At 35.7% G+C, this 25211-nt stretch overlaps 2 protein-coding genes across 3 annotated transcripts in view; one reads left to right on the top strand and one right to left on the bottom strand.

Moving 5' to 3' along the window:
• garz (Sec7 domain-containing protein garz) overlaps positions 1-4872 on the top strand; it is a 31279-nt gene extending 26407 nt beyond the window's left edge. For both annotated transcript variants that reach the window (XM_090111677.1, XM_090111678.1), the window contains exons 27-30: positions 343-510; positions 1363-1462; positions 1587-2449; positions 2711-4872. In XM_090111677.1, the coding sequence (XP_089967803.1) occupies positions 343-510; positions 1363-1462; positions 1587-2449; positions 2711-3025 (1446 nt within the window). In that variant the 3' untranslated portion in view covers positions 3026-4872. The remainder of the gene's footprint in view (positions 1-342; positions 511-1362; positions 1463-1586; positions 2450-2710) is intronic.
• A 497-nt stretch (positions 4873-5369) lies between these two features.
• LOC149901412 (frizzled-10-like) lies at positions 5370-22570 on the bottom strand. The gene is made up of 2 exons (XM_090111831.1): positions 22218-22570; positions 5370-6866 (listed from the first exon to the last, which is right to left on the bottom strand). The coding sequence occupies exons 1-2, from the start codon at positions 22395-22397 to the stop codon at positions 5496-5498; spliced, it is 1551 nt and encodes a 516-aa protein (XP_089967957.1). The 5' UTR covers positions 22398-22570; the 3' UTR covers positions 5370-5495.
• Positions 22571-25211: the final 2641 nt, after the last annotated feature.

The following is a 25211-nucleotide window of genomic DNA, read 5'->3' as shown; positions in this document are numbered from 1 at the left end:
GCGCGTGCGTATCGTCTAACCGATACCTCACTGTGAGCATCGGGCATGATTGGACAAGATTGCACCATAAAATTACTACGATCTTGCAGAAGATCAGCGTGTAGTAAACTTTTTTGTACTGATAGTTGGTAAGTCAGTACATACCCTTTTCCTTACCCTTCCCAGTATATTCCTTAATTTCCGTCGTCAAATGTTCCCATACTCCTAAAACCTGCCCATAAACATTTGCAGGGGCATAAAACATTAGCAGCGGCTACCTTACCTCTGCAATTGTTCATGGACGGAGACAATCCCATAAGCTTAATTACCCCCTTCTGATTTGTCATATGTCTGTGTGTGCAGGTGTTCCTACAGCACCTCTCCGCGCTAGTAGCCCGTGCCTCATTCGCAGCGCTGTGGGCGCGTGTGGTGCGCGTGCAGAGAGCACTACTGGCGGCTAGTGCGGAGCCCCTGAGGGAGGGGGCGTTGGAGTCGCTGAAGAATATGCTGCTCGTTATGCACTCGGTTAAGGTAACACGATAGCACGGTATAATCTATACTAATAACATTATAAAGCTGAAGAGTAAGGGCCTGTTCAGTGCGACGCGGATGACCTACGCGGACGTCCGCGACGGACGGTCAAATGTATGAAACCTTACAGCGCGTTCAGAGCGACGCGGAGCTGTCCGCGTCGCGGAGAGCTATCCGCGCGCGGTCGAAATCGCTCCGCGCCGCTCCTCCGCGCCGCGGATGTCCGCGGGCGGACGGTGCTTGGTTCTAATGTATTTGTTCAGTGCTCGGCGGACAACAGTCACGCGGAGCGGATGTAAAGTACTGTCGTTGTCATGGCGGCTGCGTCAAATGTGCAAACCGAGAGGGTTACAGTCGATCCCGATCCGCATCGCACTGAACGACAAAATCATCCGCGACGGACGCAAAACCTAGTCCGCGTGCGGACGGTCCGCGTCGCACTGAATCGGGCCTTGTTTGTTTGTTTGTTTGAACGCGCTAATCTCAGGAACTACTTACTGGTCCGATTTGAAAAATTCTTTCGGTGTTAAATAGCCCATTCATCTAGGAAAGCTATAAGCTATATATCATCACGCTAAGGCCAACAGGAACGGAGCCACGGGGGTGAAACCGTGGGGCACAGCTAGTAATAAATATTATACCACCACACAAAGATATCAAAATAGTCGCCTTACTCCATGATGTGACAGTGTTACCATGACAGAACCTTGAAATTTTACTCACAAAGAAGTTTTACTTCAAACAACCGAAGTAATAGGCATAATGCACTTTTATTTACATTTCATGTTATATGAGCTAATCATACTTGTTTTATCATACCTACATATGATTTTTTTTTATAATACCTTCCAGATTTTCAGCAACGGAGATGGGTACAATGACCTATGGTACCTAACGTGGGACATTATCGGCGAATTTCTACCCAATTTGAAACAGGAGCTCTTCCCTGACGGTAGGCTATTTATTTCAAAAAATAATGTTCTTATATCCATCAAATTGTCGTTACCTAATTGGCTATACTGTAGTTTGTATATTATTACTACATGTATAAATAATTCACAATATTTTATTTTCAGTGAACGACAATACGAAGCCAGGTCAAAACCTGCCGAGCCACATGCAACCATCCATCCCCCACTCGCTTCCTACCCTAATTCCCGTTGCACCAAACAGTATGCCCAACGTTCCTTCGTATAACACATCGCCAACGAACACCAACATTGGCCAACACCCACAAAACATGACCCAACCTCCACAAAACATGGCCCAATACCCGGCAAACATGGCCCAACCTTACCCATTACCCGCCAACACACTCCAGTCCAGTCCCACTCACATGCAACGACAAACACCGAACATTCTAGTAGGCTCTATGGCCAGTTCTCCAGTAAACTTACCAATGACACCACCAGGCGGGCCAACGTTGGTCGCACCTGTACCATTACCTGGGACGATACAACAGATTCTACCGCCAACAAATGTGCAAAGTGCAACGCAAAATGTGTACACGTTACAACAGAATGTACCAACACAACAACAAAATGTACCAATACAACAACCAAATGTACCACAGCAACAACAAATCGCCTCTAATGTACAAGAAAGTGTGCAAACAACACAACAATATGCACCAGCAGTACAACAGAATATACAGTCCTTACAACAAAATATGCCACCGGTACAACAGAATATGCCACCGGTACAACAGAATATACCGCTGTTACAACAAAATATAGCACCGGTACAACAAAATTTACCAACGGTACAACAAAATATACCGCCGGTACAACAAAATATACCACCGGTACAACAAAGTGGTGTAGCTAGAGTGATGTCACCAACACTAGGCCCGCCTGTTAGTGGTATGGTGGCAATTAGAAATCCGCTGTACGATCAATCGGGTTTAACTTCATCAGTTTTGCTACAGCCATTGAATGAGGTAGGTGACGCATTTAAAAAAAATCTTGATTGCATGAAGGCATGTTAGTTGCTCTATATTAAAGCGCTTAATCCAATGCTTTGAAATATCAACAAATGATACATTATGTATTTACATTTTTAAATACATTTAAAATTAATATTGTTGTTTTTTGTTATTCATATACAATATAAAGAACTATAGATGACTATAAATAGATATATATATAGACTAAAAACCATGCAAAGATAAAACAATAAAAAAAATCTTTTTTTGTTTCAGATGGTATCCACACCGATCGGTATATCACTACAACCGTCACAACAAACGAACGAACCGACACCTGATGAACAGACAGAAAGCGTACAACAGAGCGAAATATTCGCTGAATATCTGACAAATCCCTACAACGATGTACCTAAAGATGAGAAGAAATCCTTCAGTGCGAATGTGACACCTATGCATAGTAACAATAAAGCCCAATTTGGCTCAACAGATAATGTGAATGCGTCTGGAATGTTCAATTTTTCGAGTTATTTCTCGACCGGAATGGGGTCTGGCGTTTTTGATACGCTAATGTCGACGCAAGAGGGATAGCGGGATGTCGATGTTGGCACTTGGTTATAGTTTGTTGAATATGCTCTGATTCTGTCAGTGTTGCTATTTAAAAACCATTTATTTAGAAGAGAAAAGAAAATCTATTGTATATTGTTCTATATTCATGTTTGGTGATATGTTTTCTAAGAACTTTTACCAGTGCTTACAAAATCTATCTTTTAGACGTCTTACACATCCATAGACATCATCATCGTATATGACAGAATCAGGGCTATTTTCGATTTTTGTTCATTACTGGTTAAATATATTCCATTAGCTGAACGTATCTTTATTTTATATTAAGGCCATATTTATGTAATTAGATGACAAGTTTTATAGATAAAATTCTAATTATGTTGTCGAGAAAAAATATGATATGGTAACTACTAGTATTCCTAGCGAACTTCTTTCTACTTCTTTGTTGTATTTATTAACTAAAAAAAATATTATGGCCTACCAATTTATTTGTAGAATTGATTAGAATACATACTACTTTATTATTATTATAATTGTGATTCTAAAAATTTAAAGAAATGAAATGAACCAGGCACTGTTATTTGGAATAAATAAATTGTAGATGTCTATGAACTATTATAATGTACAGATATTTGTTAAGTACATATATGAGATAGAATAAAATGTCAATCAAAATTATTATTTATTTACAATTCAACGAGTCATTAACAAGTTGACACGGCGCCAAAACTTCATTGTTGCAACTTAAAAAGTAAAGAAACTATCAAACTTGTTTCTATTACGCAATTTGGCCATTTAATAACTTGACGTTATCGTCAAACTAAAATCTCAAACAGCGCTAGATATAAACAAGAATTGCAATCAAGATGTAACTGACGGACGGTCATTGCTCCACGAATAGTTTTATAGCTACGCGGAATTGTAACGAATTAACGCATTTCGCAGTACTGGAAAATAGAACGAACCATTATTATGGTCCAGTTATGGTCTAATTAATTTAAAAAGATAATTAAAAAGCGCGCGTGCTCTATACTTTATGTCTTCGTCCACAGATAATGTTTGTGGTATGTCAAATAATGGTAACAATTTTATCGAACGTGTTTCATTTTTTTTGACGTGACAACGTCTTATAATTCGATAACGCCGGCTGCACGCATGAAAAAACATGACTCATGCGGCGTTACCTCGCCCTGAGGCGTTCCATGTAAGGCTTGAAGTGCAAGCGAGAGCGCGGAACGAGCGACAAAGAAGCACAATCAGACGTTGTCACGTTCAACTATCGTCAGTAAACCGACTTTACAGACAACCAATTTTTTTTTGTATTTTATTAAAATGATACTGGCCTAATTTTATTTTCTTCTGTGTTTCTATAGGATAGGTGTAGGTACTTATATTAAAATTATCACATGAGTTTTATGTACGATGACTTTCACATTTTGCCGCGTCAGTATGTAGATAAATAATTTGTGTCACTGTTTTAGAGCCTAGATAGTCTATTCCTATAGCGTCTATGATGAGCTGACATTTTTTTTATTCAAACTTTAAAAATTGTATTTAATATGTGTACTAACTATTTCGATGCACACAGATTATAGATAGATATTGTATATTTTCTGTTCTTTTTATATTATGCCATAACATGGCCATAACTATTACATTCCAATTAACTTTTTTCAAAAAATCTATGAGATCTTTATCTTTTCTACTAGTGTTGAATTGTTTATGTTTATTTTGTATTTATTAAAAGAGTTCAGGGTTAAAATGAGGATATAATGTAAATTGTGTAATTATAATATCAATGCTTAGTTTTTGTATAGAGAGTATATATACTTATCGATGTAATGTTTAGATGTTTATTAATAAAGTGTTTTACTAAATTTGTTTTTTATTTCAATTAATTCTTTTACCTTATACAGAGTAATTGAAGTCCTATTATTTATGAGGCAGATGTATTTCACATCTGTAACTAATAGAGTTCTTTTACGGACATGTAAGTTGATTAGCCCTCAGTGTCCGATCTAGGGGAACTTATTTTTGTTATTAACATCGGGAATCGAACCCTGAATCTCTATGCTCATTGGTTGATTAGAGGGATTTCTGTGCATTCATTGTATTACTTAATTAATATTTTGGCATTTCACATAATATTTTATTAAGTTGTGAAACAGGTTTGTATATTCGTATGAATTTACAAGTTCGTTGTTACGTTTTTTCTTTCTTGGTACTTAGTAACAGTATTACTACTCGTTCAGGGAGGGGAGGGCTTTATCTGAATGAGAAGTCCGTCCACAGGAATCGAACTGTGTTTTAATCAGATACAGTTTTTAAAAATCTTATCTAAAAGTGGGCTAGTTTAAAAAGAAAAACATTTTTATAAAATCAACAGTATATTCTTATATAAAATTTACATTATTTACAAAATTTGTACAAATATCGAGAGCGCCTTCACAGAAGGCAAATAAAGGCACTTAATTACACTAACACTTATGAGACATTACACCCTGGATACATGGAGGGGTCGCTTATAATACGGGTGATGAGTTCTGAGTAAAGGGGGACCACAACATGGCGTCTTACGCGGTGGACACAACGCCTTTTTCCACACTACGGCGGTTTTTCTGGACCACGCCCACGCGCCCGCCGCGATTCCGCACGATAACCACAAACAGACGGAAACTCCACTCGCCCCCGCTGTATCTTCTACGCTCCCTGCTTCTAAAGCAGCGAATAAAGCTAATTTAGTCTGTATCTCCCTATTTCGAGCTTCAATAACTTTAACTCCAGTTGCAAATCCGGCTAATAGCAAATAAAACAGTCCTCCCGCTGCTGCGCGCATTGCTAGCCTTCCTACGCGCTTTGCGCCTCTCGAATCTAACGCACGTCGCACTCTCATAATACCAGGACAGGCACCAATCGCTAACGCAATCGAAGTAACGAGTAAAGCGCCTCGCGGCACGCCAATAAGAGCTGCAGCCGCTGCATCAGATATGCCGCACGTTCCAGTCAATTCTTCAGCGGTTACTCTGCGTAGTGCCAGAGCTGCTGCTGTCCAAGCGCCAGCCCAGCCCCATGCTACTGCATGTAGATAAGCCGCAGCACGTTCTAATGCTTCAGTAGACCATTCGCTGGCCGCAGTCAAATACCACGCGACGCAGGCGTTGGCGAACCATGCGTCAGCCGCCAACGTGAAGTAATATGTTAATGAGAAGAAAGCCACACACGTAGGAGAGGCTAATCCATCGACGGCTAAGGTAGATCCGGAGCAGGACACTAACTTGGCACCGAGCCAGCCTCGTGTTACGTGGGCCAAAGCTACAAGAGCGTGACAAGCCGCCATCCAGACCACGGGCCGCTCTGGGTAGCGATATCTTGATGGTTCCGCGCAGAAAGTCAGCAGCGCAAACGATGTAGATAACAAAGAGAACCATGCTAGGATATTCATAGAGATCTCTGCCGATCGCTTGTCTGTTTGTGTGTATCTGGCATGTTGGCCACAAGCTGGCCAGCACTCTCCCGTGGGTGCTCGTGTATGAGCTGGTGGGCAGCCATGTTCTCTCAGCTCATGGTCATGGAATGGCCAGCGAGGAGGCGGCGGTGGTTCTTGTTCCAACTCACTCGCATTTGGCGGTCGCATGCAGAGCCTTCTGTCGGGCCTCAAAGGAAACGCAGTGCAGTCAAACGCGATGTTAGCCGGTAGCAGTTTTATCTGCTCCTTGCAATCTTCAACCACTTTCTCGCATACGGATCTACAGGCGCTTATAGAAGCAGAAACGTCTTCAGAACACAGCGGGGCGAAGGCAGAGCAGAGCAGGAAGCGCGCGTGGACGGAACATTCGCTTGATAAGATGCCCTCAAATAACGCCATCTGTAACAATAGGAAAACAACATTAATGCCACTCGAATAGACGAATTCCTTTCAACTGGTATTTGTTTAGAATAATAGTAAACCTTTTAAGATTCCGTCACTGCTCAAATATCAAATGTTTATCCAAGCAAATAAATAATACAACTAAGTACCGGGAATCGGACGACTCAATGGATTACCCAAAGTAAACAAAAGCCGCGTCGCTCGGGACGTGTAATTCTAAACCTTAAGTTTATTGGAAACAGTCTATTTTCGTTTTAGCTCAATTCCTACGGTATCTGTATCAATAGAAACCCTTACATGTGATCCAAAGTGATCTTAAACTAGAGCGTATGAGCAAATGTTTGCTTACAGAGATCAAACGGTTTAAGCGGGGAATGTACGTAATGGTCCTAATAAGTTTATGGAAATATCTTAATTAAATACACCCACTGCCCAATTACTCATTATAATGTTCCTTGGATATGCATTACTCTATTTTCGCAATAGCTAATATTCTATGCCATTTTATGGGATGTAAGTCGTAAACCACACCCGGATTTACAACATCACGACATGAGCGATCCATCAAGTAATAATATAAAAGTAAATCAAACTTCCTCTTAAACATACGTGAAGTAGAGCCGACATCGTAAACCTTTTTCGTAAGCAAACAAGCGTGTTTGCTCACTATTGTGGACTTTAAAACGTTTTTCTAGAAAAAAATTGAGAACGCTTCAATTTGAGTGCAACCTACCGTTCCGTAATTGCTTGAGTTTGTTGCCTTAGTTAATCCGGAACGGTTTATAAAATGTTAAGAATAACGTTTTTTGCCCGGTAATTGTTATTTGTAATCCATACCTTAGCCGTACAATAGGCATTTTTTGAGTTTTACTTTTTAAGTATCTAACAGGTAGCTTTACGTAAACTTATCTTAACAAGTGAAAGAAACAAAAAAATATGTGGATAATTGAAGGGAGAATCTTTTACATTATTCATCAACCAATTCACGAATTAACAACATGAACCTTTAAGAATCGAGGACCATCTGAAACTCAAAAAAGACATGATGACGACCTTGCCTTTGTCCGACTCTTCAAACATTCGCGTCTGGTTTTTGTACGGAACCACTTCGGTTTGAGACCAAGCACGTTGCCCTTAAGAATTCACCAAATAAAGATCGATAAATAATGGCCCTTATTGTTAAATGACATTGTTTAGTTCAAGTATTCAAATGTTTGTTCCGATTAAAGAAAACAGAATGCAATCTTTATAGCACCACATCGTATAACAAACAAAAAGATAAGTAATTGCGTTGCTGGATAAAAAGGAATGCCTCTCCTTTTCCTGTGCAATCTGTAACAAGCGATTTCTCCACTTCTATAAATTCGTAACGTTATTAGTTTTTCTCTAATCATATTTAATATTAACATCAAAAGATGAGATCAATGTTATTAGACAAACAGACTACAAGCATACTACAAGTCAAGTTTATTTTATTTTATGCGCTTTCAACTCATTGACGAGAGACGACGCAAAGACGAGCGACGAGGCCCGGCACAACAAAAAATTAATTACCAACTCCGAAAATAGCCGAGTGTCGGCGATGTTAGTGCTTTGATGTTACGGGACAGTGCACAGGATGAAAATACTTCATGTTTCTTTTCATATGGACCGTGTAGACGTTACATAATTATTGTGATACAGATAATAAAGAATTATTTATGTATTCGCATCCTATGTGGTGAAACATTGTTTTTGAATTTTAACGATTGATTAGGAAATTGTAACTGTTCCAATTTTTTGATAGAAGAAATTAGAATAGTTATGAAATAATTTGGAAAATCCAAAAGTGCACGCCTCATAATTTTTTTTTAATAAATATTTATTAATTATTATTTTTGTTTATTTAATAACAATTAAACCACATCGAATCAGACCCTGAAAAATGAAAGGGTTCTATTCCTGAGCATACTCAAGCGTAAGAGAAAAAAAAAGACTCGATTAGTAAAGTATTTCGGTCGCTATCGTGTTAACAAGAAAAAGGATCCGCACATACAGATTACAGACACACGGACGTCCAAGACAGAACTTTTTTAAACTGTTTTTTAACTAGTTTAAATAACAAAAATGACATCAAAAATATCATGAACGTTAAAAATAGTGTTTTTTCTTAATATGTGTGTGTATGTATTATCTTACAAGTGCAATGTATGATACATATAAAGACATTTTAAGTTCGAAAAATCAGATGTTATGCGCGAAGTGACAGTAGTACCCACCTCAACGCTTCGCTTATGAGGCGTGCAATTGACGTGTTTAAAACTTTATTGAGTTATAATTTGCGACGCTCTACAATTCTATAAATGGAGACGATAAACACGTTTTTAAATAGGATAACATGCACAATTTAGTTTATCGGCTGTTTTCACACGTCAATTAATGCCCTGGCCGGCCCTTTGATCGTCAGTCGGAACGCGCCTTTGAAGTCGACTTCAATTCACGCTTTATCTAATCTAGGTATATGTAACGTACTGAAAGGCCACCAACCCACTATCTATTAATATCTATTATCGGTTTAACGTTTATTGATTCCTTACAATATTTATGTCAAAGATACGTCTTAATGTAATATTCGTGTTTGCTTAAAATTAGCAAACACTATCTTCACTTCTAAACGGTACAACATTAGTTACTTTGCAATATTGATATCAAATACATTATTTAATGGTTTATCGCTTTACACTAAAATTAATAACACATGAGATAATGTTTATATTTTATAGTAAAGCATACGAATACGAAAGTAAAATTAATGCCGGCTTATCGGCTTGCATATCTTTAAGTGACGCATTAAGTGTCTATCCATGACAAACAAAAAGTCTTTATTACTATTTGTATTTATTTAAGAAAACGCGTGTGCTTTTAAACCTCAGTATCCAATTTCTATACATAGAAAAATATAGTCATCAGTAACGTTTGAAATTCGCACCTTTCGTTGCTATCGCTGCTAAAAACAACAATCAAAGGCGCCCGAACTGATTTACGCTGTAAACATGTCTATTAGCAGAACTGTAAACAGGCACACTGGCCGCCACTTCAATTCTCAAGGAAACGTCCCGCTATTTTTGGTTTTTATACCTAATGGCGATTGTTTCGGCCTTTGATGTAGACTGCGTAATTTCACTTTGAAATTATGAATCAATTGTGAACCGCTTTTGAACTAAATATAGTACGGTTTATGCGCCAATAAAGGAGGCAAAGTGTTTCATTGACGTACCTACTGTTTAAAGTTTCATAAACATTTTGTATTCAATTATTCCTATAGGCACTTAACCATATAAAGAGAACTTCATTTCTTTTGGAGGCTACATCTCAGCTAAAGAAATAAATAAAGACATAAACAAGGCGTACGTACTAGGTATGCATTAAATTACTGCTAGCAAGAAATCGAAATAAACAACTGTCGGATTAACTCGATCCCGAGAGGCAATGAGCTAACATATTAAGATTACCGAAATCGTGATGGAATTATGTTAAATCTTACAGCTGCTCATTACGCGTTTGATTTATATCGAACACTTGTGCTATAAACGTTTCGATCGAATGAAAACAAGGCGCAACGAACGCTGTTTAAAATGTTTGTAAAATTAAGGGTTAATACATTTACAATGTTCTATTGTTTAAACTTTAAAGGCCTTTTATTTAACTAGGTACGACAATTATTCACCAATCACCAAAAGTAGTAGTGCCAACTAAGATATTTTTTTTACACCGAGAACTTGAAATTATTATTTTTAACTTATTTGGAGCCATCATAACTCTGTATTTAAATTAAAGAATACCGTGTGTAGAAATAATTTTGAATACATTTGAAGGAATTATAGACAGAAAGAAACCATCAAATTTTATAGACACTTTTAACTATTCAATGTAAATTGTAAACCATGTTCTTGATAATTAATTTTATGAGCTCACCGGAGATGGATTTACGGCCTTCTGTTTTATAAGCCCTATCTCATCTATGATCTAATGAACTTTAGATGCCTATGATTTAATATGTAAAAAAATGTATGAACCAACAAATTACATATTATTGAAGTGAAACTTCTTTATCGGGGTTGGAAAAAAATTTAGTGTACCTAACATTTTTTCGTTACGCGCCATCTTTTTCTTATCCCTACCACGCGTGATTCGACGTATTTCTGTAAAGTTGCATAGTATAGTAAATTATTTTTTGAAAAATAAGGTCATAAAGAAGTTTCACTTCTACTAGTACACGCACTATTATAATACTTATTATATTATATTAGTATATACTATATTTCTTGTGTTTTTGTTTTTGAGTCAAATAAACTTTATTTTATTTTTATTTCATTATTTATATGTAACAATTTGTTATCCGTTTCGAATAGATTTTGAATCTTTAATCACACCAAATCTTTTTCTAATTTTCTAACGTGCTGCTATACTATTGTTAAAATATATATAGGTACCTTAATCACATTAATGTAATTCCAAAATAGATTAACAATCAACCAATGCAATCAATATTACCGAACGAATTTAAATACAGTTGATGTTAGACAGACTTTAATTCATCGCATAGATATATTTAATTCTCAGAGCTATTATTACGAATTAATATGCATTACCATTATAATCTTCGGTTCATCGTATCCAATCGCTTCCTACAATGATGGCCAAGAAACTGTACAGTCGCACACGCAATACGTGTCCCAAGCGATAGCAATCGCATTGCTAAGAAGCTACATACGACTTTGGCTTTTATCCCAAAGAGATAACGGTGGGTTTAGTATCAATGCATTTTATGATCAGATTGGTCATGAGTGAGTCTGTGATTATCAATTTGTTGCGGTCCGTCGAGGCTTTCTTTGTGACCGGCTGCCGAAGCGAATCTGCTGCTTGCTTATTTTACGTTACACTGTATTAGCGTTGATACTTCAGAAAACGAATAAAGTATACTTATATTCATTCCTACGTGTTGTATTGTATAGAATAAAAACGTGTTTGTGGCAAGATAATTTATTGCTCTGTGGTTAACTCAGAAGACCAATCCAAAAAAAGAGGAATAGATCAAATCAGTAGCTTCGGAAATCACCTGCTATAAACATGGCCATTGTTTTGGCAATAAATATTTTAGCATATTATTATTTACGTGGTAGATGAAATTAGATTATAAAAGACTGGATTTTTTAAAATTAGTAACCTCAATTTAAATTTGTATTACAACACGATAAAACTGATAAGAAAGCAGTCGGTCATATTTTAAAAACATTGTTGATAGTTCACTCTATTTCAAGCAATTAAGATGTCTCGATAACAATTTGTTCTTCACAAATATGCAATAATAAATCTTAATGGCGTCTGGAAAATAAAGTAGCTTGATAAAAGTATCATAAGGTTTTAAAATAGCTTATTTTTTAAAACTTTGTTTAAGAAATAGTTAACTTTAAATATGTATAGAAATATTCTGCGTCTCTTTTGAAATGTGTGTTCAGTTACTTACCATAAAATGTAATTCAGTAGTAAAGTTAATGCATCTCTTACGGGATGACAACTACGCACTCGTGTGTCCCTAAATATTATCAGCTGATAAGATGGCGCCGTTCCTGATTTAATTAAGCATGTTTACAAAGTGGTGTAGCTCTTCGTACATGATGATAGAGTACTACATTTTAATTTAAACAAGTTTACGTCAAAGTTGTATCTTTTGTGGTTTATGATTGTTAAATACATTTAAATGTCTGGTATAGTGTTGATTCCAAGTCCTTTTACTACTGATAAAGTATATTGAACTTATCCGTAGCTACCATAGAGACTAGAGTTACCATAGAGGGAATACGGAAATGTAGGCAAGCTTCGTGTATAGCTATCTATATTCTATCCAATCCTTTATGTTCTCTATTTTTGTACTTTTTGGTACATGACCAATATGTTCTGTTTAAATTTTGTATAAATATCGTAGCTGTGAAGATAAATTAATTTGATAAAAGTTGTAGAGCTAGGTAGAGCTAAGTGAAAACTGTGAATTCGGATTACTATTTATTTTTATACAACACTTGTTTATATTGCTTGAATATAGTACATATACTACAATTAAAGAGCTTACTGCTGTAATTTACCAATAAAAAGCTGTATGAGCGCGACTCTATTTTCCATAATTTAACATTTAAAAGGACACGTGGTAAACCACACCATGCACCATTGATAGTCATTATTGCCTCAGCATTGTTTGTTTTCTGCGAAGCAAAAAGGTACGAAAAATTTTAATCGACACCTGACAAAAACGTAGCGATCTTTGATGTTTTTTGCAGATATGCTTTTAACCGAACCGACCAATGAATATTGATATCCCATTAATAGTTTTTGTACAAAAAAATTGCAGCTTCATCATTAATTAAATTAAACAAAACTATTCGAATAGAATTTAAAGTAGTTTCTGGATGTTTTTTCATCGCAATGTCGGAGTTGTTCGTTTCGCAATGTGTTTTCCCTGCAAATATTTAATCCATAGATAAATAAACAATTAAATAAGATATGTCCGCAAGCCGCCATGTTTGCGCAATGGGCCGCTCATGCATGCATCGTCGATCCGTTCGTCATGAGCGATCGACGCAGCCAAGCAGAAATTCTTAATGGTCACTGGCTAAGTATATTATGTTTAAAAAGCGATTATATAAATGATTAATTTGATACTTTAGTATCTATGTGCCGCTAGAACAAAGAGATGTTTTATCCTAGTTTGCATAATCCTATTTTTGGAACTCCCTCACATGTACCTACCTAATAAATAGGTATATCTACTTGAAATAAATATTTCTTTCCATTTTTGAGCCAATTGTTTTTATGAACACTTAAATTACCTATATTATATTTAAAATAAGTAACAACAACTGTTTAAACAATAACTTATCATTTGATTCTAGAAGTAAACTCAATGTCTATAATAATTTAATTTCTATGGATAGATGGAATTTTGAAATCTTTTCGGATGGTTATTTACACCCGCACACTATTTCAAAATGTGTTCTCAATACCAACGCGCGAAATTTTGCAAATATTCGTACACTTATTCTTATATAGCCTTTATTTTGTAATAATATGTAGACACTTTGTAAATATTGTGCAAAACTAACAATCTTGCAAGTTACAACGCAAATATTACTCATTACCAAGTAATTATACAAGTGCTAAATGTTTCGACAGCGTAATAAAAAACACTGGGTGTAAAATGTAAATATTAATTTTATATTAAGTATTATGTATGTAAGTTTCGGTTTATTACGGTAGGTTGTTTTTCCATCGAGATAAATGCTATTTCAATTTTCCTATGCTCATATTTTTGGGTTGATAATTGAATGCACTCCACGCTCCACCTCCGCCTATATTCGAGGCAAAATTTCATCAATATTTAATTATAATGGGATAAGCTATTGTTGTTTTTATTTTTCCTTAGTACATTTAATATGTTACTAAGTATTATGTTTATAGCTGTATAATAAGTATATAAATAATAGTTACAAAAAACTAAAAAACACGCTTTTTGCAAATTGAAAAATGGAATAATTTTATCAAATTAGTGTATTGTCATCGGTCCTCAATAAATCTACAAAGTTTGAACGAAATCTGGCCGTTTAAAGTGGGTCAAAATTGCGCCCAAAGAAGTCGGTTACAAACAAACATACAAACATACAGGTGAAGCTAATAAATAAAAAAAGCGTGTAAGTAATAATATTGTACTTTCCTTTCGCATTCTATTATTCTTAGAAGTATGATATTATTTTGATACTTTTGACTTGCACTTACAATATAGATTATATCGGCTACAAACAATGAATTGGTATAGTTTTTTTAATAGTTGGGATGCTTACTTTCTCTTCGCAATTTAATATAGATTAGATCAAAAATGAAAGTTTTTTAGTTGAGCTCACTTTGATCTTAGAAGATAACATCAGTGCCTACATTGTTTTTATTCCAATCATGATTCATTACTTTCATTCATTATTTAGTCTTTAATTTCAACTACTACTCGACCAAGCCAACTAGACGCTCAGGTGGAATGCGGCCTCCCCGCCCGCTTACCGCCTCAGGTACCGCGTTCGCCTTAGTACGGTTCGCAGCATCGACGCATTCGTACGTTTCGCATCGCTAGTTATTTCTGTACTTTTTATTATTAATCGTTAAAGCTTGTTGTTGACTGTTAAGTTTTTCGTTGTTATTTGTCGAAATGGGGAAAAATAAGACTATTCATAGCGGAGAGCGAACAGTGATATTATTAATATTTTTTTTTTGCTATCTGTACCCGAGACATGGGCGGGTGACGTCACAGTTGAAAAGGGTCTAGTTGGCTTGGTCGAGTAGTATATTTATGCAATCTTGATACATTTTAAATTCCAAATGTGGAAGTACCTACCATAGTAGGTATGTGAATATGTGATCGCGTTATTCGCGCCGCAAACTACCAACGTATAATTTGGATGCTTTTTATAGATTTTTTTAAATTCAATTAAGAGTTTTTATCCGTAGGTATATTTCGTATTTTTAGTATATTTGGTTAATAAATTTTAAATAAAAATTTAAAAGGAAGTCACAAAACACGGCGTTTAATTTAATGTCGTTAAGAAACCGTTGCTGGCTGAATGGCTGGCCTGTCAAATTGTAAGCCCCGGTAAGGATGAAATGCAATTTATTTAGTGGACAAACCGACGGGCCATTCATGCATCGACTGTGGCTGGGTAATGTAATTGACAAGTGTGGATGGCAGATAAGTGAGGAAGGGAGTTTATTTGCTAATTATTAACTGTAGGTATGTATAATGTACATATGTACATACATACCAGGATATAGAGGGATTATTTTTGGGAAACTGTAGGTATTCAAATTACTTGCAGTACTCTAAAGTGTAATGTCTTATGGGAATGGAAATTGTTCACAAATTCTATCTCTTGTGGTCAAAAATGGAAGTTACACGATGCTTGAGCATTTTGTTCTATCGATTCAATTACGTTCTATCCATTCAATACTACGGAATGCATAATTTGATAGTAAAACCACAGTAAAACATATTTTCTATACTGCTATATATTTTACACTATGTACACCATAGAATATAGACATAGAGCATAGAGTATAGAGCAAAGTTCTCAGGTATAAAGGCCAGTCTACAATAGATTCGGGACGCATCTCAATTTTCAATACATTGATTAAACTATGCGAGCGTGTCGGATCGGAGAATCGAGCTTCGTATCTATATAATTGGGCTGCATTCCTTCACCTCCCACCGACGACTGACATAAAGGTGAGGCCACACAGGAATATGGTGGTGTGTGAATTCTTAAAAACCGAATGACAGGACAATTCATTGCTAAACTAGTAAATATAGAAATGACTAATGTGTTTTTTTTGTTAAGTGTGCAGAAATGGGTGATTAGCTAATAATTGTTGTACTCTGTCTGCAAACAGATTGCAGTATACTAATATAAGTAATGATAAATTAATATTAGGGAAAAATTTACAGTACCTACAGTACAGCAAAATAATTATTTGTAAACATTTCTTATTTAAACTTCTATTAGATTTTCACTGTTACCTATACCTACCTTATGTATTATACATATTACTTAGCAGACATACAAGGTGCTTATAAATATAAGCACCGGGTATGTAAAGCATATCGTAATGTAAAAATTTACATTGCATTATGCTTTCAAATTATATAAAGTATAAATTTACATACTACACACACGTGCGGCTATATAGCTATTAGAAAAAGTCTTTATTTCATGAATATAACTAAAGGATATTATAAACTTAATGCGCAATAGTAATGCATACAAAACCCATTCCATGCTATTCTAAGAACATAATTGGTTCGGCCAATAAATGAAAAAACACATGATAGCGTTATGTTCTCTAATTACACGTAGCCTGCCGCTAAGTTTAATATTTCTGTCATTATCGTCAGCGTTAATTGCAAAAAGTATATATTGCAAATTGTTATTATACGTTAATTGCTATTACGACAGAATAAGTTTTGATAAAAAACGCCAGGTGTGTCCTCAACTTCACGGACAGATAATTTAACGACCATTTACGTAGAGCTGTTGAAGTGGGCAATGTTATAAACTTAATACGGGAACAAGCTCCAATATATTATATTTTAGTTCTTTTGCGATACTCTTTATTCACGATGTATGTAAAATACATTGGGCGTGTGTATGCGTTTAAAATTCATATGAATTAATCTATACCTATAACTTTTTATTAGTTAAAGGCTAGCAATTGTAAATATCCAGGTTATTTTCTTTCTAACAAGACATGAGCATATCGGAATATCAAGTTAAAACTTAAATATTGTAACTAGTAACTACCTATGTCTTATAATTTATAAGCCAATTTTTGAAGGCCGGACTGGTATATAAACTAACTCTCAAAATATAGTAAACTTGCAACAAAATATTAGTTACTATTTATTGTATGTACTCAGTATTTTCTTTGATTAAAAGAGAATTTCTAAAATTAAGTCCGTTTCCTTATTTATCAAAACAGGTTGATTACTGTATAACAAATAACTCTCCCAAGATAAGGTTCCAGTTTGTAACTCAAGAACCGACATTATTTTTAATCAGCGATATGAAGATCGATTTAATCCTCGAGATGCAAAAAAAACGTGGAGTGGAGTCGACGCACGCGCATTACCACAGGCTTTGATCGCGCCGCACCATTTATAACCTATTGCCATATATCGTATTGTACAATTTACATCTTTATTTTGTCTGTGGTCATTTAGCGTATTTAGTTTTTTTGGCGAACATGGGCGTTTGGTTTTTGTTTTTCCTTGGGCGACGTATGATACGAATAAATATGAAATTAAACATTCAAATCATTTGTTTTATAGTTCAGGGTTGAACTTCTGTTTTTACTTTTCAATGCAGTTATCGACGAAGAAAAATGAAATCCATGTACCTATATTTGATGAACAAAATGAAGTTTTGACGATGAAAAAATATCGCCAAAAACATTTTATTTTCCTGAACTTGTGAAGCTATTAGATGCCATTAAACGTTGAATTACCTATAGGTATTCATTAATTACACAGAATGCGTATAATTATCTAACGTACCAACATGTTTCGAAGAAATTACGAACCATAAATGTGTTTATAGCAGTGAAATCGTTGGACTTAATTCATGGCAATACAGATGCGATTCTATATTTATGGTTTTAAACCAGTTTCTGAGTAACTTAACACTTTTTTTGAAAAACGTCGGCTTTGTGCGGCCGCCTACCTGCTGTAATTAGGAAGGGCAATTTGTTGTTCCCTGTTTCGTTTTTGTGGCGCCGCGAGCTTAGCCTGAGGTGAATGTAGAATTGGATTTTGATTGTAGATTATAATAGTTTCCGTTTGAATTTGAAGATTGTGCACAGATAACGTTTTACGCAACACACGTTTGTACGAAATCTCTGTGATTTCGTCCTGCTCATTGGATACAAAGTCGTGGTCTCAGTGTGAATTGGATTTTTTAAATGATTACGAGGTACTTTTTTTAAACTGAAATATTAATAAAATAACTTTATTCCACTTTTTGAACTTATTCATAGAAATTTATAATAAGGCATACCTAGGAGTACACAGTCTACAGTCTACAGCCTACACACATTAAAGACCAAGATATAAGTAAGTATTACATGTTATTAAAACAGTAAATAATATAACACAATAAAATTCATAGACAAGACATGGGTGTTAAAAACTTTCTTTTGTGATGGTAACACCGGGCTTTGTAAAATTATCCTCGCATACCTGCGCTAATGATAGGGTGGATTTTCACCGAAATAACACCTCGGCTGGCCGACAAAAAACTTGGGTAATTTCGGCCAAAGACGCCGACTATGGAAATGGGTTATCAAATATGAGTTATCTGAATGCATTGTTTTATTACTGAATGGTTCTTGCGCAACCAACGGGTTCGCTCCGTTGTTTTTTAAATTCTACATTATCTACGATTCTATAAAGGGGCTTTACTTATCTGTGCTGTTTCTGCGTAAGATGGTATTTTGGGGATATTGTTGTCAATAATGGAAGACATGACTCAAAATTTATTATTTGACTAAGCTAGGCTCGCCGCTCGATAAGAGTTTTCCTTAAGATATGTGCGATATTATTTTATATTTTATTTTTATCTAATAAGAAGAAATATCAAAATCGCGTTCAAATAGGTAACCAAAAAAAGGGAATACTGTACTTCCTTTTAAATTGGTATATTAGTTTTTAGAGTCCTTGATAAGTGGGTCAGTTAGTCGAATTAAAATTATGACAGACATAATTATTATTTCCATTTAAGTAATGAACAATTACAAAATTAATTGGACGTAAAGCTTTGAACGTAATAAAATATACTTACTCTATCATTTAATACAAATTTTGAAATAGGTGAATAACCTTAAATGTTTAAGGTTATGAGATGAAATTCGTGAATGGACCGTCCCACTGACAGATCTTAGATACGTGTTAGATATAAAACAATTCTTTCATTTTTTCAAGCCAATTTCAACCTAATAGCGTTCCATTTAAGCTTTGTTATATTTTAAAACGAGAGATCTATGCGGTACTTCTAGCAGCTTTGATAAAAATGGGGTTAAGAAAGAAAACGTGGTCTGACAGATCCGAGATATGCGTATTCGCAAAAAAATAAAAATTTCTTCAACATAGCGATGTTTGATATCAGAAATAATAAATATGTATAAACGGTGCTTTCATGTGAAAAATGTTTTGAAAATATTTTGAGTAACATGTGGGCAACATCGCTTGTCAAAAGTACATTGACCTCGACGTTGACGTAGAACAATTTGGCGCTCTAATTAAAACAACTTTCTGTTTGATGGGCCGAAGTAAAAGCAATGTTATGCAAGCAATTACCTCGTATGGGCAATAATAAGAACATTATTAGTTATTACACTGTATATTATGTGCTATAAACTAGTATTCATAAATTTAATAGCACGTATATTTTACACTCATGTCTATCTTTTAATAACAGCTCGGTGCTATCTATTCTAACGCAAAGAATATAAAACACATATAGCGATCATAAAACACGTCAAATAAAATGTCCGCGAATTGAACCTAACGCGTGTACTTGTTTACAATGCGAGGCACTTTGAAGCCGCCGATTACGATACACATCGCCACTTACGGCAAGATAAGACGTATAAATAAAAATAAATTGCTGATCTTGGCGCAAAGAGGCCGCTATCGCGTTGATATGCCGTCCCTGATCGGCAGGCTAATATTTATTAAAACTATAACTAATCGACTGTAACCAATCGACATAAAAATTAATAAATCAATAAAAATGTCAAGTGCCTTTTTTGAAATATAGATTGTACACTCAGTTTTTCACAAACAATGAAAATACAGGGTGTCTCATAAGTACCCAACGATTTCAAAAGCGTGTCTAGACTAGCCGGCGCAACTGATGGGAGCGGTGAGTGCGGCATTAGCTAGCGCGTTCCAAGGATTTTTAGTTGCCGCCATGTCGTTTACGGGAGAGCAACGCGGTTTTTGCGTTCGCGCCTATTTTCAAAACAATAAATCGACGGCGCCTGTATCGTCTCAATTATCGATTGAGGCATATTGATGAAACGCCCAGCAACTCTACCATACTCTCATGGATCCGGAGTTTCAACACTACCGGAAACACAACAGGAAGCAAGAAATCTGGGCGCCCAAGAAGTGTAAGAACGGATGAAAACATTGAGTTGGTGGCAAGTTCGGTGCGACGTCAACCTCAAATAAGCATTAGGTGGCCATGCTACGCAACTTTTTCGAGCCAGAGCTTCAAGAATGTGAGCATTATAATGTCAGGACATGGTTCCAACAAGATGGAGCCAAATCCTATACAACTAACCACTCAACTGAAGCCCTACACCAATTGTTTCCCGAAAAAGTCATTTCAAGAAGGGGTGACATTGAATGGCTCCCCAGAAGCCCGGATTTGACGCCACCCGATTTTTTTTATGGGGGTATCTTAAGTCAAATGTGTATGAAAATTCTTCGCAAACTTTGAACGACTTGAAGACCAACATCGGAGAAAAAATTGCGTCCGTAGATAGACCTCCTCTTCAGAAAGTTTTCAGAAACTTTCACCAAAGACTCGAAGAATGTCGGCATCGTAATGGACGCCATCTCAACGATGTAATCTTCAAAAAATAAAAATTCCTTTTGTTTTCTATTAAATTTGTCAATATTATATTTTAAAACCAATAATTAGTTAAATTTTTTGCATCATGAAATCGTTGGGTACTTATGAGACACCCTGTATTACCGAAAACTTAACTTTTGGAATCTTACTAAAATTCCCTTTGGAAGAGGCAAAGGATTTTTCCCATTCAGCCTAATGTCAAAGTGACAGTAATTTCTTTCAAATAGTAATTCTGTTATTTATGGGCCCGTAAAGTTCGACCTTTGAGCCATATTATCTACTTTCTATCTGGTATCGCCATGTAATTATAAATTTACCGTCGTAATGGCTAGTACTCAAAGCGCATAGCCATAAAGATTCGCTTGCTCTCTGAAACCAGTTTATTAATACTTGCAATCCCGCGATCACGAAGCGGCTGAATCTTTTTGATCTGCGCCGCGATTCCAAGATAAACGGCTTAGTTTTTTAATATCATTACGATAACGAAATATCCAACTGTTATAATATCTAAACGTTTAATTGCTTCGAGATTCGATCGGTCGAGTTAAAAGCTGGTTTTGATTTGATGTAATTAACTTTGTTGCGAGATGTTTGGGAAAATATAGCAATGATTCTAATAGCTTTTTTTACGAATGGCGAATATACATTTAGGATAATAATTGTCTGTTTATTGCGCAAAGCTTTATAGTACTAAAAGTAACATTAGGGTCTTCGTGGGAACGATTTCACATGAATAAACATCAAAATTAGCAAAGGGGATAACAAAATTCAGTAGCCAAAGTCAATAGTCACCCTCACCATGTAATGTATCTGATATCAGTTTTACAAGCCATAAAACCCATTCAAATAACCCTAACCCTGCAACCCTAGTGTCTATTGAACTTATTTTAGGGGAAAAACGTAACTTATTATGACAGACTATAAACTTTTATAACGTACTGCACCAAATATTTAACTAGTTTGTTCAAAGTACCTACCTATACTCACAGATACTTTAGTAAATGAATAGATAACTTCTGTAAAATAATCTTAATAAAAGCTCACTGCTCTCTTTGTAAGCTTATACCCAAAATATAGAAACTTGCTGTAGAATAAATTCCACAAAAAAATATAAAAAAAATCACAAAAAAGTTAGGATTCTTACCGCTTCCTCTGCCTCCTTCTGGTCTCTGTGACCCATCAGGTTGGGCATTGCTGTCCAGTTGTACCGCAAATCCTGGCATTGTGATAACTTGATCCTCTCACACTTGCCGCCTTCAGAGTCTTCCTGGTCGGCAGCCACCAACCAGGAGAGCAACAAAACACAGAAAATCCTAGCCATCATATTCCCACAGTATAAAAACAATAGATACAAATGTTATTTTGAGTCATATTCATTCAACTCAGTCACGACAACACTTATCACAATATCGTAAAAAGTTTCGGTGCTTTAGATAAAATGAACGCACGTCGTCTCTCAAACGCTGTTCAAAGCGGACTGATTCAAATTTCGAACGCCGCGCGGCGTCAAAGGAAAAGGCCGAAACCAGTCAGCCGACAAGCTAGCCGGTGCGTTCCCAACATGCATGTTTCGATAAAAGGTTTCATGAACAGGGGCCGGGCCAAAGGGCCGGGCATTATGGCTGAGAAAAAATGAAAGGTGCCTAATTCATACACGGCCCAGTGCAATCGGGAAATAATTTCATAGGACGTCACTTTCATCGCCGTGGGTGAGAAGAGATGAGAGACACGTATTAATTTAAATGTATGTCCGTGAAGATTTTTACGAAATTGTTATGATTGAGTTTTCAATTAAAGTGAATTTTAAGAAGAGGCATAAAGAAAATTTTCAAATTTATGCCGAATAATAAACTTACTTACAGTTACATATTCTAATAACACAAACACATTTTTTTATTATTATAAATAAAAACCCCTAATCAAGGCATCAATAATAATTGTCAACAATAATTGCATAAACCACCCCAAACCCACCCCTTTACCAAAGATGTGCAAGCGAGATACGCACTTATCATATTATTCTTTTATCTTTCAGCCATCCCAAGTAGAATACACAATTAGGCCCCTTCATTACATCACTTCAATAACACCTTTAAAATATAAATAAATACACTGCAAACTGAACCTTATATCCTTACAGTACAGTTAAAATTTTGAACGAATTGTATATATCTGAGGCAGCTATCACGGCCAGTTTACGTTGAGCTGTGTAAGGAAGGAATATTGTTTTATGTTGAAAGGGTCAGAAGGGTCTTATTGTAATGGGTAGAGGAATGAATAGTTGCATTGTTAGAGCGGGACGGCAGTCAAAGGCGCCGCCTGCGCGTACGCAGCCCGGACGAGAGCGGAATGCCTAATTAAGGACGCATGCGTGGACTGTGGGGTGTGGTACAAAGTATTGTTTTTAAACAAATTATTTGCGGTTTAAAAATATTAACACCCCATAATATATTACAAAAAAACTCAACAAATGAAGTAAGATTTACCTAGACTTAGTGGAAAAGCTTGAAAAAATTCATAACTCTTTGGGCGGTCAAGTAAACAGTAGTAAAAGTATAGAAATAAAGTTTATTTTTATTAATTTTTAATATTTTATAGTATAGAAATAAAAATGTTATCGAGAGATAAGATTATCTTCATTACATCAATGAAGATTGATACAATAATTCTACGCTATTACGATATTCTGGTATCTGATAATATGAAAAATACGGGAAGCGTTTATGGCATGTGCGTAAAAGCAGTAAAAATACTGAAAATAGTGGTGTCTAATCTGTCGAAACCTACTTTCAAAACTTTAGGTGCTACTACGGCTACTTATAATCCATTAAATTGTTATTTCTAAAAATCTGATATTGGCTGTCAAAAAAAAAAATTAACCAGTAATAAGGACTGCCGATAGGAGACTTCGAAAAAATTGAATTGAATTGAGAACATACAACTTTGGCATTATAATTTTAAATTAAATTTTTAAACATCGGTGACGCAAACTCGTGAGATTTTACACTATCAAAAAGTACTCAACGCTACTGTGGAAGTTTTGACTAAAAAAATTCATTTTCCGTCACTTAGGCCACACACCAAGTACACAGGGCAGAGAATCGTAATTAAAACGTCAGATATGGGTTGGTCGGCGCTCGATTGATGGACATGCAAATGTTGGCAGGAAGTGCCTACTGAATTACAATACGCCACGATAGCTGACTACATCGATCACTGCAAGTCATCAAAATACCGTTTAACTATTGTCATTGTGTTATAATGTGAATTAAATAATGAAAGTATACTGTTGAAGTTATTTAAAGAGTCTGGTTTTGTCAAAAATATGATTAGGTATCTTTTCGAGTAGATATTGTATGTCTCTAAACTGAGCTTGTGGGTCGCTGTAGGCTGTAAGTCTGTAACGTAGATATAGACCTTCACTTGAGTTGAGAGAAGTCGTTAGATTCGTTTTAATCGTCCCACACAACAATGCTTACGCAATCGTTCATGATTGTAATTGCGTAGGAAATATAATTTATTATAGAAAAAAATTATATTTCCTACGTCTATGACGAGCTGGTCTAGGTTTTAAACTTAAAGTATTTATTTATTCTTAACTTATTTTTTATGCCACTTCATGAAAAAGTCTATTAATATAGTAAACAATATTATTTATTAACTATTCATATAAAACGTTGGAAAATCAGGAATTTTGTGAAATACCTCATTTCTATGTATTGACTGCAACACTATGTTTCCTACGTGTGTTAATCGCTCTGCTATAATGACCCCTGTGTTTTGTTTGTAATTGACCCCATGTTTTTACTTTTTAGACTAAAGAACTTGTGACTACAAGAGACAAGATTGACAATTAAAAAAAATTCTAATCGGTAATCATTAAAGATAACAAAGACAAAACAAAGCAAAACAATACCGTTTCGACCCGCGAATCACGAGAATATTGGTCACATATCTTCAATAAAAGATTTGTCCCACGAATCGCGAAAATATTGGTTACATATCTTAAGTAAAAACGCACCGACCTTGGAAGATGGCCATCATCATACTGCCGCGGCCGCTTATTAGCGGTTCTATGGTGACCAAAAAGTGGGCAGTTGGAAGGACGTAATAATTGTTACGGGCGAGCCGAGGGTCG

Source organism: Colias eurytheme, chromosome 17 (assembly GCF_061535395.1).
Source record: "Colias eurytheme isolate Ceu_HAF_F1 chromosome 17, ilColEury1 Martin Lab GWU primary, whole genome shotgun sequence".
Taxonomy (NCBI): domain Eukaryota; kingdom Metazoa; phylum Arthropoda; class Insecta; order Lepidoptera; family Pieridae; genus Colias; species Colias eurytheme.
The sequence above is the reverse complement of the archived record's forward strand: the minus strand, read 5'-3'. Positions and strand labels throughout refer to the sequence as shown.

Bases quoted from the DNA above. Each gene is read 5' to 3' on its own strand.
- LOC149901412 (XM_090111831.1), bottom strand. From the start codon at position 22,397: ATGATGGCTAGGATTTTCTGTGTTTTGTTGCTCTCCTGGTTGGTGGCT. The intron at 6,867-22,217 runs GTAAGAATCCTA...CTATTGTTACAG, and splicing joins AGAAGGAGGCAGAGGAAGCG to ATGGCGTTATTTGAGGGCAT.